The 15,285-nt window shown below is 45.0% G+C and overlaps 1 protein-coding gene across 3 annotated transcripts; it reads right to left on the reverse strand.

Annotated features, from left to right (window-relative positions):
• Nucleotides 1-1,903: 1,903 nt before the first annotated feature.
• LOC124034159 (rho GTPase-activating protein 25-like) lies at nt 1,904-13,348 on the reverse strand. Of its 3 annotated transcripts, none has more exons than XM_046346950.1 (11): nt 12,907-13,348; nt 9,402-9,606; nt 9,077-9,164; nt 6,720-6,833; nt 6,218-6,425; nt 5,588-5,720; nt 5,200-5,273; nt 4,779-4,900; nt 4,140-4,297; nt 3,010-3,599; nt 1,904-2,803 (listed from the first exon to the last, which is right to left on the reverse strand). In XM_046346950.1, exons 2-11 carry the CDS (start codon nt 9,597-9,599, stop codon nt 2,602-2,604), a joined length of 1,887 nt encoding a protein of 628 aa, XP_046202906.1. In that variant the 5' UTR covers nt 9,600-9,606; nt 12,907-13,348; the 3' UTR covers nt 1,904-2,601. The 3 variants fall into 3 exon arrangements, with proteins under 3 accessions (XP_046202906.1, XP_046202904.1, XP_046202905.1); XM_046346948.1 differs by having other exon boundaries at nt 9,402-9,616; XM_046346949.1 differs by having other exon boundaries at nt 9,414-9,616; nt 12,907-13,346.
• Nucleotides 13,349-15,285: the final 1,937 nt, after the last annotated feature.

A 15,285-nucleotide genomic window follows, 5' to 3' on the forward strand; every position in this document is an offset into this window, starting at 1 on the left:
GTGTGTGTGTGTGTGTGTGTGTGTGTGTGTGTGTGTGTGTTATCTCACCACTTCCTTAATGAGGACTTTGTAAACAATGTCCTGTAGCCTGTTCCTTGTAAAAGGGATATTTTGTTTTGTGTCGGAGCACCAGGCAAAGATGAGATTGTTCATGTGTTTATTTGTTTGGTAAATGGGGGAACTGCGGAAACAGGAATTTGCTCCATTGACCATTTGTTTTTGACAAAATCCATAAAGGGTCTATTGATGTTGAATGCTACATGATATGTCTGTTGGACAGTGCCTTCCCAAATTAAATTGAAATGTAATGAGGTGTGAGATGTAATGGGCAGTGATGAGAAATGATGGACTTCTGCAAGTCTGGAGAGCACATAACAAACCAATTGAGATCAGCTGATGAGAACAGCACTGCGCAGATGACCGTGCATTTCATTAGTATTTTATGACATAAGTTGTAATAGTTCAAAATAAAAACTTGAAAAGCATTTATTTCAGTTGGAGAAAAAAAAGTTGTATTATGAGAGCAAGAATTTAAATTATGTCTTCGTCTGTTGTGGAAACAAAGTCGACCACACAACACAACTTTTCCATAATCTACTCATTACCCACTTGTGTTTCAAAGTTTGCAGCACTTAAGTGCACTTCCTCTTTTAGTTGGCGAACACGTTGCAGATGTCACTGGAGTGTTTCAAATGGATTATCTCTGTCTGAATGTCTGACCAAGAGGCCCAACTGCCCATTGAATGCACAGGAGCCAAGACGTACAGTTTCCAGTGTGCTCTGTGCTATGCCCTCACATGTCCGTCAGACATCAGTACAGCGGTTCTGAGGTCAGCTTTAGTCCAGATTCCACAGCCCAGAATGGAGTGCAGGAGGGAGAGGGCTTTGCAAGAGCAGACTCCATGCTTTGTAAGGGCAGACTAGTCTCCTTACATTCCACTGTGATTAGGGAGACAGCATGGAGTCAAAGGTGACAATGGAACTAGAACCTGGATGGCTCAAGCTAGAACACATCTCCACTGACCAATGACCAGAGGAGTAATCTACACTAACCTCCCCTTTAAAGTCACGTGCCCACTCTCTCTTTTCTTTCCCTCTCTTTTTAAGATGAAGGCACGAACGGTATTTTAATGAGGGATTCCAAAACCTGAGAATCCCCTCAATACCTCATCATAACACCTCGTCATCTCAGATTTTCCTTTAAAGATGGACTCCGCTAGATTCATTAATCTTACCGCCAATTCCAGATTCTCAATTTGGACGTATAATTTAACTGCACTTTTAGAATCTGTATGGATGCTACTGTTTGTTTCCACATTAATTCAGGGGTCCTCATTCCCGAGTCTCTGACAGTGACCTGCAAAGATACATTCTTGATAGTGAGGAGGAGATGACATGGGAGGGAACAGGATCACCCCCCCCCCCCCCTGTTACCCATCTTCCAGGGTGACAGTTGACAGACATGCCGTTATCTCCCCATGCGGTCCCTTTTACGCAATGCCTCCTTTGTACACCGCCAGTCCCCATCTCTCTTCAATCTTCCTGCAATGCTGAAGAATGCTTGATAACACCAGTGTCCCACTTTCACTAGCTCCCTGTTTTTCTCACAAGCACAGACATGCCCGAACAAACGTGCTCACACACGCACACACACAGAATGCACAAACAGACGTGCACACACGCGCACGCACACACATGCGCACACATTCCAGCCATTTTCCCACTGGCCTTACACTATCTTTCTTCTGACCCCTTCAGTGTGTGACGACATTCTCTTTGGCCCTGATCTCATTCATTCTTTCTGTCTCTCTCTATCTCACGTGCATATTTACACATATCACATGCAATCCCCCTTAAAAGGTTGTAGTTCAACCATAATAATGACAAACTGTGCAGATTGTTGGTCAGTCAACTTAATCTGTTCTTCTTTATTAATTTGCTGATCAAAGAAATTTAAACATGATTCGGACCTTAACAATTGAGCCGACATGCGCAGCAAAATGCCTTTAAAAGCCGTATTGTTGGCTGTCCAGCGCTCTGCGCGATGAATTGAATCCGCATCCATACTAATACAGTACATTATAGTCCAAGTGTCCTGGACATGATCTTAACCTGGACACTGTGCACCAATAGCTATTGCATTTACATGCTGTAAGTTATCCAACAATAGAAGTGTAACAGCCCCTGCATGGTCAGTAGCCATCAGCATTTTATAGGATAATACACACATCACGTCCATAATCAGCTACACCAAGCAAAGGCCATTTACATACATTTGCAGCAATCCTCATTGTATGTCTATGAATGTGAAGTGTAGTCAACATCTGCTTTAGATAAAGAGTTTATACATGGTTTTTCCCACCAAACAAACTTGACAAGCTAGCAACATTTTTCAGGTCCCAGCCAGGGTTACAGCTCTGGCCAAGAGACTGACTCTCTACCTCTCTCTCCCTTGTTAATAGATCTCTATGTTAAATATCCATATACTGTATTGAGGGATCTCTTTGATAACTTAAGGGTAAAGGCAGTTCTGGGTTCTAGGTTGGCCCTCGTGGTTCTCTGGTGGGGAACTACTGGATCTAGGTTGGCCCCTTTGTGGTTCTAAGTTGGTCTTCCTGGTTCTCTGGAGAGGAACTGCTGTATCTCCTGGTCCAGCTCCTGGTTGCGTCTCTGGGCCTCGTCTCGGCTGCGTTCTGTGTTCCTCAGCCGGATCTCCAGAGTGGACACACAGCGCTTCTCTGTATCCAGGGCCGACTGCAGCTCCGCTACTGTGGCACTCAGCTCTCTGTTCCTCTGCTGCAGGCTGCATGGGAGGGGAGAGGAGAGGGAGAGAGATTGCATTTATGAATGCAGAGTACAGTACACTTGTGTTGACATCGTGTCCTTTCCAATAAAATAGTATTCCGCATTCTAAAGGACACCCTATTCCCTATAGCCCTAGTCAAAGTAGTGCACTATATAGGGAGTAGATTGTCATTTGGGAAAGAGACAGTATTCCATAATACAGACCTGGTAACGAGGTGCTCTGTGTCTCCCGGTCTGTCCTCCTGCTGTTCAACCTTACTGTCTGATTGCTGGGCTGAAGATGAAACCCCAGCTCTTCTGGCCTCTGTCTTCTTCTCAGGGGTCGCTGGCTGAGACTTCCGCTGGTGGTCCCTGCTGGGTTTGGAATAGGGGACTGTGATTTCATCATAGGTGACTGTGATGTCACTTCCTCTCCTGGCCGTCCCTCTGTCCTCCCCGTCCTTCGTCTGGACCTCTCCGAACAGAGAGGTCCTCTGTAAGTCCAGGATCTTAAAGATGTCCTCTGAGAGAGTCTTCTCCCCCTTCTCCCCTTTCTCCTCGCTGCACTCATTGATGTGGCTCCAGCACTTTATGGCCTCCAGCTTGCCGGCCATCCCGGGGACTGGGCAGTTCAGGGTTGGCAGGGTCTGGGTGCGTTTGCGGGGGCTCCCGGACCAGGGGTCCAAGGCTGAGGATGAAGAGGGGGCGTGGGGCTGCTGGGGCCCTGCCTGGGGGATGGAGATGGTCACTGGATCTGGCCCCAGTGTGTCTGTGTCCTCTTCCTCCTCTGGAGACTCGGACAGAGACCCCGAACACTGCAAGGACAGACAGAATGGATTTAGAGCACAGAACTAAAATGAGAGAGAGATATCAATTTCTTCTCCAAAACATTCTGAAATTGAATCAAGCTTTGTTTAAAGTGTTCTTACCCACTGCAACACACATTAACATTTACAGAAGTGTAGCTATGCAATGCTTACTGATATAATAATGCATCATAATATACACGGAGTATACATTGAGAGGGTGAATGGTCAAGACACAAGATCTAAGTGCCTTTGAGCAGGGCATGGTAGTAGGTGTCAGATGCACCAGTTTGTGTCAAGAACTGCAACGCTGTTGGGTTTTTCGCTCTGAAATTGTCCCGTGCGCATCAAGAAGGTGTTCCTAATGTTTGGTGTACTCACTGTATTGCTCCTTTAATTGTGCATGTGTTGTACCACGTTCCCGGTATGAAATAAGAGAAGAACCTCTTTAAGGTTGCGTCCCAAATAGTACTCTATTCCCTTTATAGCGCACCGCTTTTGACCAGAGCCCTGTGGGCTGCGTTGAAAATGATTGTGTGATGTTGTTACCTCAGCAGACTCCCAGCCCACAAAGCTGCGTGGAGCGCTGTTCGTCTTCTTGTCACTCTTCTCGATGGGGGGTGAAGGAGCCACGTCTTTAGACGGAGGGAACAGAGCCTCGTGCTGCCTGATCATCACTGTCATCAGCTTCTGGATCTGAGGAGTACCTGTGAGGAGAGACACAGCCAAGCGCACAGTCGGTTCATACAAAAGACAGATCTGAAAGGGAACGAGGATACAGAAACCATTTGTTGACATAAATGATACCGTATCTATGCATCTTCATTTCATAAATAATCAAACTGTACAGTAAGGTCAGTTTGTCATTGCGTCAAGCAGCAGTATGTCAAAATAAAGGTATGACTTTCAAAATAAAGGCATAGGCCTACTGCGTGCTGATAATGACAATTACACCCCGTCACAGCATGCACTAAAGGCCTTTTCACACCAGGGTTGGGGTCAAAATCATGTCAATTCCAGTCAATTCAGGAAGTACACTGAAATTCAAATCCTTTCCAATGTTTTTCAATGAGGAAATGCTGGAATTCGAATTTGGTTTCCTTTCTGAATCGACTGGAATTGAAATGGAATTAACGTCAACCCGGGTTTCACACTGCAGTTTCTTAAGCCCACGTGGTCTGGTCTCACCCTTCATCATGGTGATGGGGTCCTCAATCTGGGGCTTGAGCAGGTTGATCCCAATGACCGTGGCCAGGTTTTCAACACTCATCTTGTTCACCTTGGAGTTCTGCTGCACTTCAAATAAGAACCTTTCACAGACACAGTTCACAGTTTAGACAGCAAAGTCACACAGGGTGAGTACCAAATTATACCTTGTAACGTGCCCTAGTTAGGACTTAGAATCACTCACCATGCAGATGCTTTTATTTTTTGGGGGTCAAACACAAAATGCTGTGTGAGCGAAAGCTGTAGACTAATCATTACGGGGTAGTAATCAAATTGCTTTTCAAATGTTTCAATAGAAGCTCGTTCGTCAATAGGTTCTATGATATGTCATTCAATTGAATATTCCCTACCCTGATGTGTGATTGTGTAAGTATAAGCTCACCTGCAAATGTAGCTGAGGAGGTTGTAGTTGGCTCTAGGAAGGAGGCTGATCTGCTTCTCCAGTCTCTCACGACCCTGGGTGGAAAGTGAGTTGGAATATACAAAGTTCAACTAAACACACTCTTACTCAGCAGGCCTGCATGTAGTCATTTTGGCACAGTTGATAGAAATATAGCTAAATTACAAATGATTGTGAGAGGAAAGAAAATGCCCATGAACATTTGGCTACGGTCATCATTAAAGGAAGTCACAACACTTTGACTCAGTACATACTCATTTTGGCACCGTGGACAGATATAGAGCTAAATCACAAATTGTAGCCTAGGGGACATGTTGATTTCTAAGAATATTTGGCTAACTTCTTTATTGAAGTAAATATTAGTTCCTACTGCAGCACTGTTGGGGTCCAGCATGGGGCTGCAGTCCAGGAAGTCTTGGTACTGTGTCCAAGGCACCACCGGCTCAGGCAGCTCCCGCAGGTACAGCTTGAGCAGCGACGCCACCGTGTGGACATCTGTGTCACTGCAAGGCACAAAACAGTCAGGAACAGTGCACGAGCACACCCACACACAGTCGCACGTGCACACACATGCATACACATGCACATGCACACACACACACACACAAAAAACATACAGTTGTGCTGAGTGTATTTCTATTTTGTGTTGAATCCAGCTACAAATCAGTTTGTCCCCCTTTTCAACAAATGTGTCACAATAGAGAGTTCCGCGTGGGGAGAAGGTTCTTGTAAAACTGTCTTTCTCTGTCTACTAGGACAGGATGTGGTGTAAGCCACAGAGCACTAACAGCAGAAAAGTGTATCAGGCATCTCTGTACTATCATCCTCACTGCATCTCTCTCATCTTACTATGCAACCTTTAGAAAAGAAGCAAACGGGATTTCAGTTTGTATAAAAAGGGCGTAATAATTGTCTTGTTTGTACGTTGGCGCCCTTGAACGTTCCTTCAAACGCTCTTATGTAAGTTAGCTTAGCTTAGTTTAGCGCTGAGGCGTCTCACATTGGGAAGGAAGGTCTCTCTCCGGCGTTGAACGCGTCCCTGAACTGTTTGACTGTGTTGTCTTGTCCCGGCAGTCTGAAGATGCCTTCCTCGCTTAGTCCGTGTTCTCTGATGAACTCTGCACACTTTTGCACCAGGATGGGCACCATGTGGGGGCCGAATCGCTGCTCGTAGGTTACCGTATCACCCAGGCCCTTGCCAAATATTGCTGAGAGGGAAGGAGAGCGGTTAGAGTAAGTCACAGACCAAACTGGAGAATCAGAGACAGGGTTTTTCAAGTTTGTGGCTAGATCCTCATGGGTTGCGGCTTTATGTCATGGGCCCGAGGACAATTCGAAAAAGAGTCCTTGTACCAAAAGTCAAGTAAATAAGTTCAGATGACTAGAGACCCGCTTTTTCCTGACCATGTGACCTGACCAGGAAAAACCTATTGTGGGTCCTAGTTATATGTTTTGTTCCTGGTCAGGTCCCTTGGTCAGGGAAAACTCTAAACTATCTGTACCTCCACTAGAGGGTGATCCAACCACCCTGCGCAGCGTGCGGACCCACTCCTCCATCTCACTGTGGGAGTTGGCCATGAGGACGTACGGGTGCCGCTCCCGATCACCACTGCTGCCTGGAATACAGAGAGGGTATGACTCTCCAACATACTGGGATACATCATACATAGATTGAAAGGTATATCTTTCATCCCTCTCTCAACAGAGAGACAAGAGAGAGACATGGTGAGGTGGAGGCTGAGAGAGAGACATGGTGAGGTGGAGGGCGAGAGAGAGACATGGTAAGATGGAGGGCGAGAGAGAGAGAGACATGGTAAGATGGAGGGCGAGTGAGAGACATGGTGAGATGGAGGGCGAGAGAGACATTGTGAGATGGAGGGCGAGAGAGAGACATTGTGATATGGAGGGTGAGAGAGAGAGAGACATGGTAAGATGGAGGGCGAGTGAGAGACATGGTGAGATGGAGGGCGAGAGAGACATTGTGAGATGGAGGGCGAGAGAGAGACATTGTGAGATGGAGGGCAAGAGAGAGACATGGTGAGATGGAGGGCGATAGAGAGACATGGTGAAATGGAGGACAAGAGAGAGAGATGGTGAGATGGAGGACTAGAGAGAGACATGAAGAGATGGAGGACAAGAGAGAGACAAGGTGAGATGGAGGGCGAGAGAGCGACATGGTGAGATGGAGGGAAAGAGAGAGACATGGTGAGATGGAGGACTAGAGAGAGAGATGGTGAGATGGAGGACTAGAGAGAGACATGAAGAGATGGAGGACAAGAGAGAGACAAGGTGAGATGGAGGGCGAGAGAGCGACATGGTGAGATGGAGGGAAAGAGAGAGACATGGTGAGATGGAGGACTAGAAAGAGACATGGTGAGATGGAGGACTAGAGAGAGACATGGTGAGATGGAGGACGAGAGAGAGACATGGTGAGATGGAGGGCACGAGAGAGACATGGTGAGATGGAGGGTGAGAGAGAGAGAGACATGGTAAGATGGAGGGTGAGTGAGAGACATGGTGAGATGGAGGGCGAGAGAGACATTGTGAGATGGAGGGCGAGAGAGAGACATTGTGAGATGGAGGGCAAGAGAGAGACATGGTGAGATGGAGGGCGATAGAGAGACATGGTGAAATGGAGGACAAGAGAGAGAGATGGTGAGATGGAGGACTAGAGAGAGACATGAAGAGATGGAGGACAAGAGAGAGACAAGGTGAGATGGAGGGCGAGAGAGCGACATGGTGAGATGGAGGGAAAGAGAGAGACATGGTGAGATGGAGGACTAGAGAGAGAGATGGTGAGATGGAGGACTAGAGAGAGACATGGTGAGATGGAGGACTAGAGAGAGACATGGTGAGATGGAGGACTAGAGAGAGACATGGTGAGATGAAGCCAAGAGAGAGACATGGTGGGATGGAGGGAAAGAGAGAGAGACATGGTGAGATGGAGGGAAAGAGAGAGAGAGAGAACACAGAGAGAGAGAGAGAGAGAGAGAGAGAGAGAGAGAGAGAGAGAGAGAGAGAGAGAGAGAGAGAGAGAGAGAGAGAGAGAGAGAGAACTAAGAATTAACAAAAAAACTGAGCAAACTAGAATGCTATTTGGCCCTACACAGAGAGTACACAGCGGCAGAATACCTGACCACTGTGACTGACCCAAAATTAAGGAAAGCTTTGACTATGTACAGACGGAGCATAACCTTGCTATTGAGAAAGGCCGCCGTAGGCAGACATGGCTCTCAAGAGAAGACAGGCTATGTGCTCACTGCCCACAAAATGAGGTGGAAACTGAGCTGCGCTTCCTAAGCTCCTGTCCAATGTATGACCATATTAGAGAGACATATTTCCCTCAGATTACACAGATCCACAAAGAATTAGAAAACAAATCCAATTTTGATAAACTCCCATATCTACTGGGTGAAATTCCACAGTGTGCCATCACAGCAGCAAGATTTGTGACCTGTTGTCACGAGAAAAGGGCAACCAGTGAAGAACAAACACCATTGTAAATACAATCCATATTAATGCTTATTTATTTTATCTTGTGTCCTTTAACCATTTGTACATTGTTAAAACACTGTATATATATAATATGACATTTGTAATGTCTTTATTGTTTTGAAACTTCTCTATGTGTAATGTTTACTGTTAATTTTTATATATTCACTGTATATATTATCTACCTCACTTGCTTTGGCAATGTTAACACATGTTTCCCATGCCAATAAAGCCCTTAAATTGAATTGAGAACACAGAGAGAGAGAGAGAATGAGCGAGCGAGAGAGAGAGAGAGCGAGACAGAGACAGAGACAGAGACAGAGACAGAGACAGAGACAGAGTCAGACTGAGACCGTCTTCTGCTTACGTGGTATAATCTCAAAGAGGAATTTCCCTGGATCATCTTGATTCTGTGGGAGTTCGTTGACTTTACTGAACCTCAGCTGGATTACACCCTGGGGACAGAGAGACAGACTGTCACTGACATCTTAGTAAACAACGCATACACGTCTAGGCTTCAGGAAACACAGGGAAGGACTTCAATAAAGATGGAAACATGTTAGTTAACTGAATATTGACAGCAGTAGTGTTGTTTGGATGCTTGAAGGTTTTCCTAACCACATGACCAGATCAGGAAAAGCCAAAGTTAAAGGCTATAACTAGAGCCCAGACCGATCTGCCTTCTTCTCTACCTCATCTCTCACCTGGACAGTCCCCTCCTTCTCGTCTTTATGGTAGGTCAGTGTGCTTCCTCTCAGCACAAAGTAGCGCAGCTGCCAGTTCTTTACGATGGACCTCTGCTTCTTCAGCCAGCCAGCCTTCAGAGGCCTCTCCATGGACCTCCTGGTGGAGCCGGGCGAGCCTAACCCTGGGCTGCCCTCTCCAGGCATCACACTCCTAGACCGCGCTGCCGCGGAGTGGAAACAAACAGAGCAGCCGTACTGTTAACGAGAGCCTTATTAAGAGACACTTCACTAAACACAGCCAGGACGTCAACAAGGCTCTCAACATCCGTCAAGTCAGGTCTTCCTCTTTTATTACTTTGAACACGCATCAATCTGACTTGCGGCAGATAGAAGTGGTGGCCTGGCAGGAAACAGGCCGCCCCTGTCTGACCTGCCAAGCTTCCTGTTTAAGGTGCATGCTTCTAGATTCTAGTCGTGATTGTTCAACGGTAGGGAAATAGTGACCTACAAATACACTGTGCCTTCAACAATCATGTGCAATAGACTACAGGGAAGGGCAACACAGGAACAATAACACAGTACATGGTCTCGACTGGGCCTAAATGTAGACACGGTTGAGTCATTTGTCCTTTACTAACAGGCCAGTCATTGCTCAACAACATGATGACTTACTGTCTAAGTTGTCTGTGGACGATCTCAGAAGAGAGCATGAGAGAGATAAACGGAAGAGTATGAAGAACGGCTGGAGATGGGGGTCGAGTTGTAGGCTACGTGGCACACGATGGAGAGAGAAAAATCACGCATGGATTGGCACGCAGGGTGGTACTGTAGCTCGCCGGACAGATGGTGTGATTGTGATTGAGAGCGTTCGCTCACTTGTTGTGTAATTCACCGTGATCTCCCCGTCCAGATGAAAGAAGAGAAGAAGACGAGCCTGGCTATATAAACAGGAAGTGACTGCATCGATGGGGGAATGACTTTGAAGGCCCCCACCTAAAACGCAGACCCTTTGGTCTTGAAGAGGGCCATGTCAAAGGACTCTGGACGAACCTCTGGCCCACACACAGTGAAGTATGAGACGCCACGAAAAAAGGAAAGACGGACACAGACCCTTGAGGACCTTTTCAACTGGACGCGGGACCTCCTAGACCCAGAAGTCCCAATGGAGGCATGAATAAGATGTTCAACTTCTCAATCAAACGGAGCTTGTTGCAAGAATGCCAGCTCTTTCACGTCAGTGGGAATAGTGAGGGGTTGAAAGTGCGTGGCCGTGGCACAATCCTATTGAGTGTACAAAGAGTCAGCAGAAATACATGTAGTTCCAAATAAGTATCTCAGTTACGTGAATATTTAACCCCTAGAGACCAGTCCTAAAATGGCACAAGATTCCATATGCAGTGCACTACTTTTGACCAGAGCTTCATGGGCCCTGGTCAAAAGTAGGGTACTAAATAGGGAATAGCGTTCTAACTTCAGCAGTTGAAATGACAGAACACACTGGCCCCATTCAGTTGCATGACTATACATATTCATTCTGTGTACATATTTCTTATCCCCATATAATGCCATTGACATGTATGGCTTTTGATCCTCTGATGAACAATCGAGGGCAGCCATGGTGTAGGAGAAATTATAGAAGTCAGGTGTAGGAGGAATTATAGAAGTCATCAGGCCTTCTCACACAGTCACTCTCACACACACACACACACACACACACACACACACACACACACACACACACACACACACACACACACACACACACACACACACACACACACACACACACACACACACACACACACACACACACACACACACACACACACACACACACACACACTGCAGAGTCACAACTACTGTTCTGACATTTCATCAACTTCCTGCTGAAAGTACCCAAAGGGCACAGAGAAAATGAGAAACGCCTTGCTGCCTGAACTATAGCACTACATTTTCTTGAGATGAGGACTGGGGTTAAGTTCTCAGGGTTGTGAGTAACTGACTGGTAAAGTATACCGTGTGATAAATTAAGCAACCATAGAATTCAATCAATCAATCAAATCAATCAATCAATGTATAAAGCCCTTCTTACATCAGCTGATATCACAAAGTGCTGTACAGAAACCCAGCCTAAAACCCCAAACAGCAAGCAATGCAGGTGCAGAAGCACGGTGGCTAGGAAAAACTCCCTAGAAAGGCCGGAAACATAGGAAGAAACCTAGAGAGGAACCAGGCTATGAGGGGTGGCCCTCGTAGCATACGAAGTCACTTCTTTTCATAGAAATAACAAGTAACTTGTCTCCCAGCAATGCTGATGTGTATCCACTAAACTACATAAACCTGTTCATCATAAATAGAAGTATCCACACTGTTTTCACTGACAGATTGAGGACAACTGCACCATTCCACTAACAGTTTCAGCATGAAGTCATGACATTGCCATATAAGGCTATAACGGCTATATATGTATTCAAATGCACTCATGCACTGTTTTGTTAAGTTATAGGTGCACCACACCTGCTGTAATCAGGTGCATGATCCTTCTGTAAGCCAGGGCCCTGGACCACAAACACAGTTTAACACAGAAATATAACCAAGTATAAGATCAACAGTCTAAATAAAACACTCTCAGTATGCCACTGGCACACACAGTGCGACAGTCAACCTCATGTCTAGGGATGGCTGGGTTACTTTGTAAATGTAATCCATTATAGTTACTAGTTAGTTAGCTGTCCAAAATTGTAATCACTGACGTAACTTTTGGATTTACCCAAACTCAGTAACGTAATCTGATTACTTTCAGTTATTTTGGATTACTTTCCTTTTAAAGAGCATTAGAAGAAGACAGAAGGGATCCATCAAATGCATTCGGTGTGTCATCATAGTAGTCTCTGACTTGGGGTCATACCCACTCAGATGGATCAAATTTAAAGGTCCAATGCAGCTGTTTTTATCTCATTATCAACTCATTTCTGGGTAACAATTAAGTACCTTAATGTGATTGTTTTAAATTAAACTGGTCAAAAAGAAACAAAAGTAGCTTCTTAGAAAAGAGCCATTTCTCAAGCAAGAATTTTGCACGGACTCTGGGAATGGTCAGAGTGGGGAGGGGAAAACTGAACATTTGCTGTTATTGGCAGAGAGGTTTAGAACTCTCTTATTGGTCAAGTAGCTAATGTACTCCCTGGTGATATCACCAGGCAAGCCAAAACTCCATCCCACCAAAACAGGCTGAAATTTTAAGCGTTTTTTCTACATTCTTACAATTTCACAGCAATTGTTATTATTCCAACCACAAAGTGTGGAAATATTACTTCAGAAAATCCCATTTTTGACTGCACTGGGCCGTTAAACCCACAGGTCCAGTCTCTATACCTCTTCATAGACGCATGTAACACACATGCACTAGTGTACAATGCAACTGATGATACAACAACACATTATCCTATTTACGCAAATGCAATGACTCCCAAGAATAGCTAAATGTTTAGGATAACATCCAGTAACTTACCTATTCTAGATGTTTCAGCTTTGAGGGTACTGAAGTCCCAGTTCCGAGGTAGCTTGAGAGACATTATTCCTCCTTCATAGAAAAGATCAGTATCTCACTTAACAACACACACACACACACACACACTCACACACACACTCACATATATACACACAGCACACACACATGTATGAGGGGTTTTGCTGTAGATCTCCAGTCTGTCTGTCACACTAAAACCTCTCTGTATCTGACTTCCTACTTCCTGTATAGCTGCTAATCTATCTTTTCATTTTTTTTTTCAACATGTCAAAACACGTTCTTTCATGTTCCCTCTACTTCCCTCTAGATACATGTTCTGCTAATCTAATACTTCGCCGCAATGTAAATACCCCCTCTCCAGGTAGGTATATCATAGCAAGTGCTCTACGATAGAAGGTTTCAAACGGCGAACCATTCACCAGTGTCAATTAACCACTGGTCTCCCTTTATTCTCTCTCAGGAGGAAGTGGGTTTTGTTTCTGGGTTGCAGTCTCTTCAAGCTGTGGCAATGTCGCTTAACGGCAACATGCAGCCTACGGTATGTGTTCACAGCCATACATTTCAACTAGATTTTTTTTACATCTAAAATTGTAACATTGTGGCTTGCTGTTACAGCATTGGTGATTTATTTTAGAAGTTGTGCACTGATTAATATGCTACAAAACTGCCCTAATGAGAACCACAGCCCAACACACTCTGAGGAAAACTATAGTTAGGGGTGAAAGTAGACTATAGTGTTCCTGCAACATTAAAAGATACAGCATTCATTCTTAAAAGTCTAAGCTATTGCGGGGGGTTCCAAGCTGACATATAGAATTGTTTTAAGATGGTCATACTATAAATCATTTAGCTATTTGATTTGATATTTTAGGATTTTGATAAAATATTGAATTTGGCCTTTACTACTGTAGCCCAGAGAAACTCATTGAATAACATATTCATTAATGGCAAAAGACAGTCAAAAAATACTTAATAAGGAACACGATTTTGAAGTTTTGTCCTATATCTAGGAGATATAAAAAAGATCAGAAAAAAATATATATATATATATATACACAGTACCAGTCAAATGTTTGGACGCACCTACTCATTCAAGGGTTTTTCTTTATTTTTACTATTTTACTAGTGAAGACATCAAAACTATGAAATAACACATATGAAATCATGTAGTAATCAAAGAAGTGTTAAGCAAATATATTTTAGATTTTAGATTCTTCAAAGTAGCCAACCTTTGCCTTGATGACAGCTTTGCACACTCTTGGCATTCTCTTAACCAGCTTCACCTGGAATGCTATTCCAACAGTCTTGAAGGAGTTCCCACATATGCTAAGCACTTGTTCGCATACCGCCCCAACACAGATGACATAATCTCAATCGCACTCCACACCGCCCTTTCTCACCTGGACAAAAGGAACACCTATGTGAGAATGCTGTTCATCGACTACAGCTCTGCATTCAACACCATAGTGCCCACGAAGCTCATCACTAAGCTAAGGACTCTGGGACTAAACATCTCCCTCTACAACTGGATCCTGGACTTTCTGACGGGCCGACCCCCAGGTGGTAAGAGTAGGCAACAATAAGTCTGCCACGCTGATCCTTAACACTGGGGCCCCTCAGGGGTGTGTACTTAGTCCCCTCCTGTATTCCCTGTTCACCCACAACTGCGTGGTCAAACACAACTCCAACACCATCATTAAGTTTGGGGCCAAGCTTCCTGCCATCCAGGACCTATATAATAGGCAGTGTCAGAAGAAAGCCCATAAAATTGTCAGAGACTCCAGTCACCCAAGACTGTTTTCTCTGCTACTGCATGGCAAGCGGTACTGGAGCTCCAAGTCTAGGACCAAAAGGCTCCTCAACAGCTTCTACTCCCAAGCAATTAGACTGCTGAACAACTCATAAAAACCGCCATCGGACAATTTACATTGACCCCCTCCCCCCGTACACTGCTGCTACTCTCTGTTTGTTTGTTACCTTCACTTCGACCCACCTACATGTACAGATCACCTCAACTAGCCTGTACCGCTGCACACTGACTCGGTACCGGTGCCCCTGTATATAGCCTCGCTATTGTTCTTGTGTTCATTTTTATTATTACTTTTTATTTTAGCCTACTTGGTAAATATTTTCTTCTTCTTGAACTGCACTGTTGGCATTTCACGGTAAAGTCTTCACTTGTTGTAATCGGCGCATGTGGCAAATCAGGTTTGATTTGATTTGATTTGTTGGCTGCTCTTACATCCCTCTGCGGTCCAACTCATCCCAAACCATCTCAATTGGGTCGAGGTTGCGTGATTGTGGAGGCCAGGTCATCTGAACAGCACTCCATCCCTCTCCTTCTTGGTCAAATAGCATTTA

This window comes from Oncorhynchus gorbuscha, linkage group LG04 (assembly GCF_021184085.1).
Source record: "Oncorhynchus gorbuscha isolate QuinsamMale2020 ecotype Even-year linkage group LG04, OgorEven_v1.0, whole genome shotgun sequence".
Classification (NCBI taxonomy): domain Eukaryota; kingdom Metazoa; phylum Chordata; class Actinopteri; order Salmoniformes; family Salmonidae; genus Oncorhynchus; species Oncorhynchus gorbuscha.

What these genes read in the sequence shown, in the direction of transcription:
- LOC124034159 (XM_046346948.1), bottom strand. Translation starts at nt 12,970, where the DNA reads ATGTCTCTCAAGCTACCTCGGAACTGGGACTTCAGTACCCTCAAAGCT. An exon ending in AGCTGAAACATCTAGAATAG is followed by an intron (nt 9,617 to 12,906) that starts GTAAGTTACTGG and finishes ACTCCGCGGCAG; the next exon opens with CGCGGTCTAGGAGTGTGATG. An exon ending in TGGGCTGGGAGTCTGCTGAG is followed by an intron (nt 3,600 to 4,139) that starts GTAACAACATCA and finishes CTGTCCTTGCAG; the next exon opens with TGTTCGGGGTCTCTGTCCGA.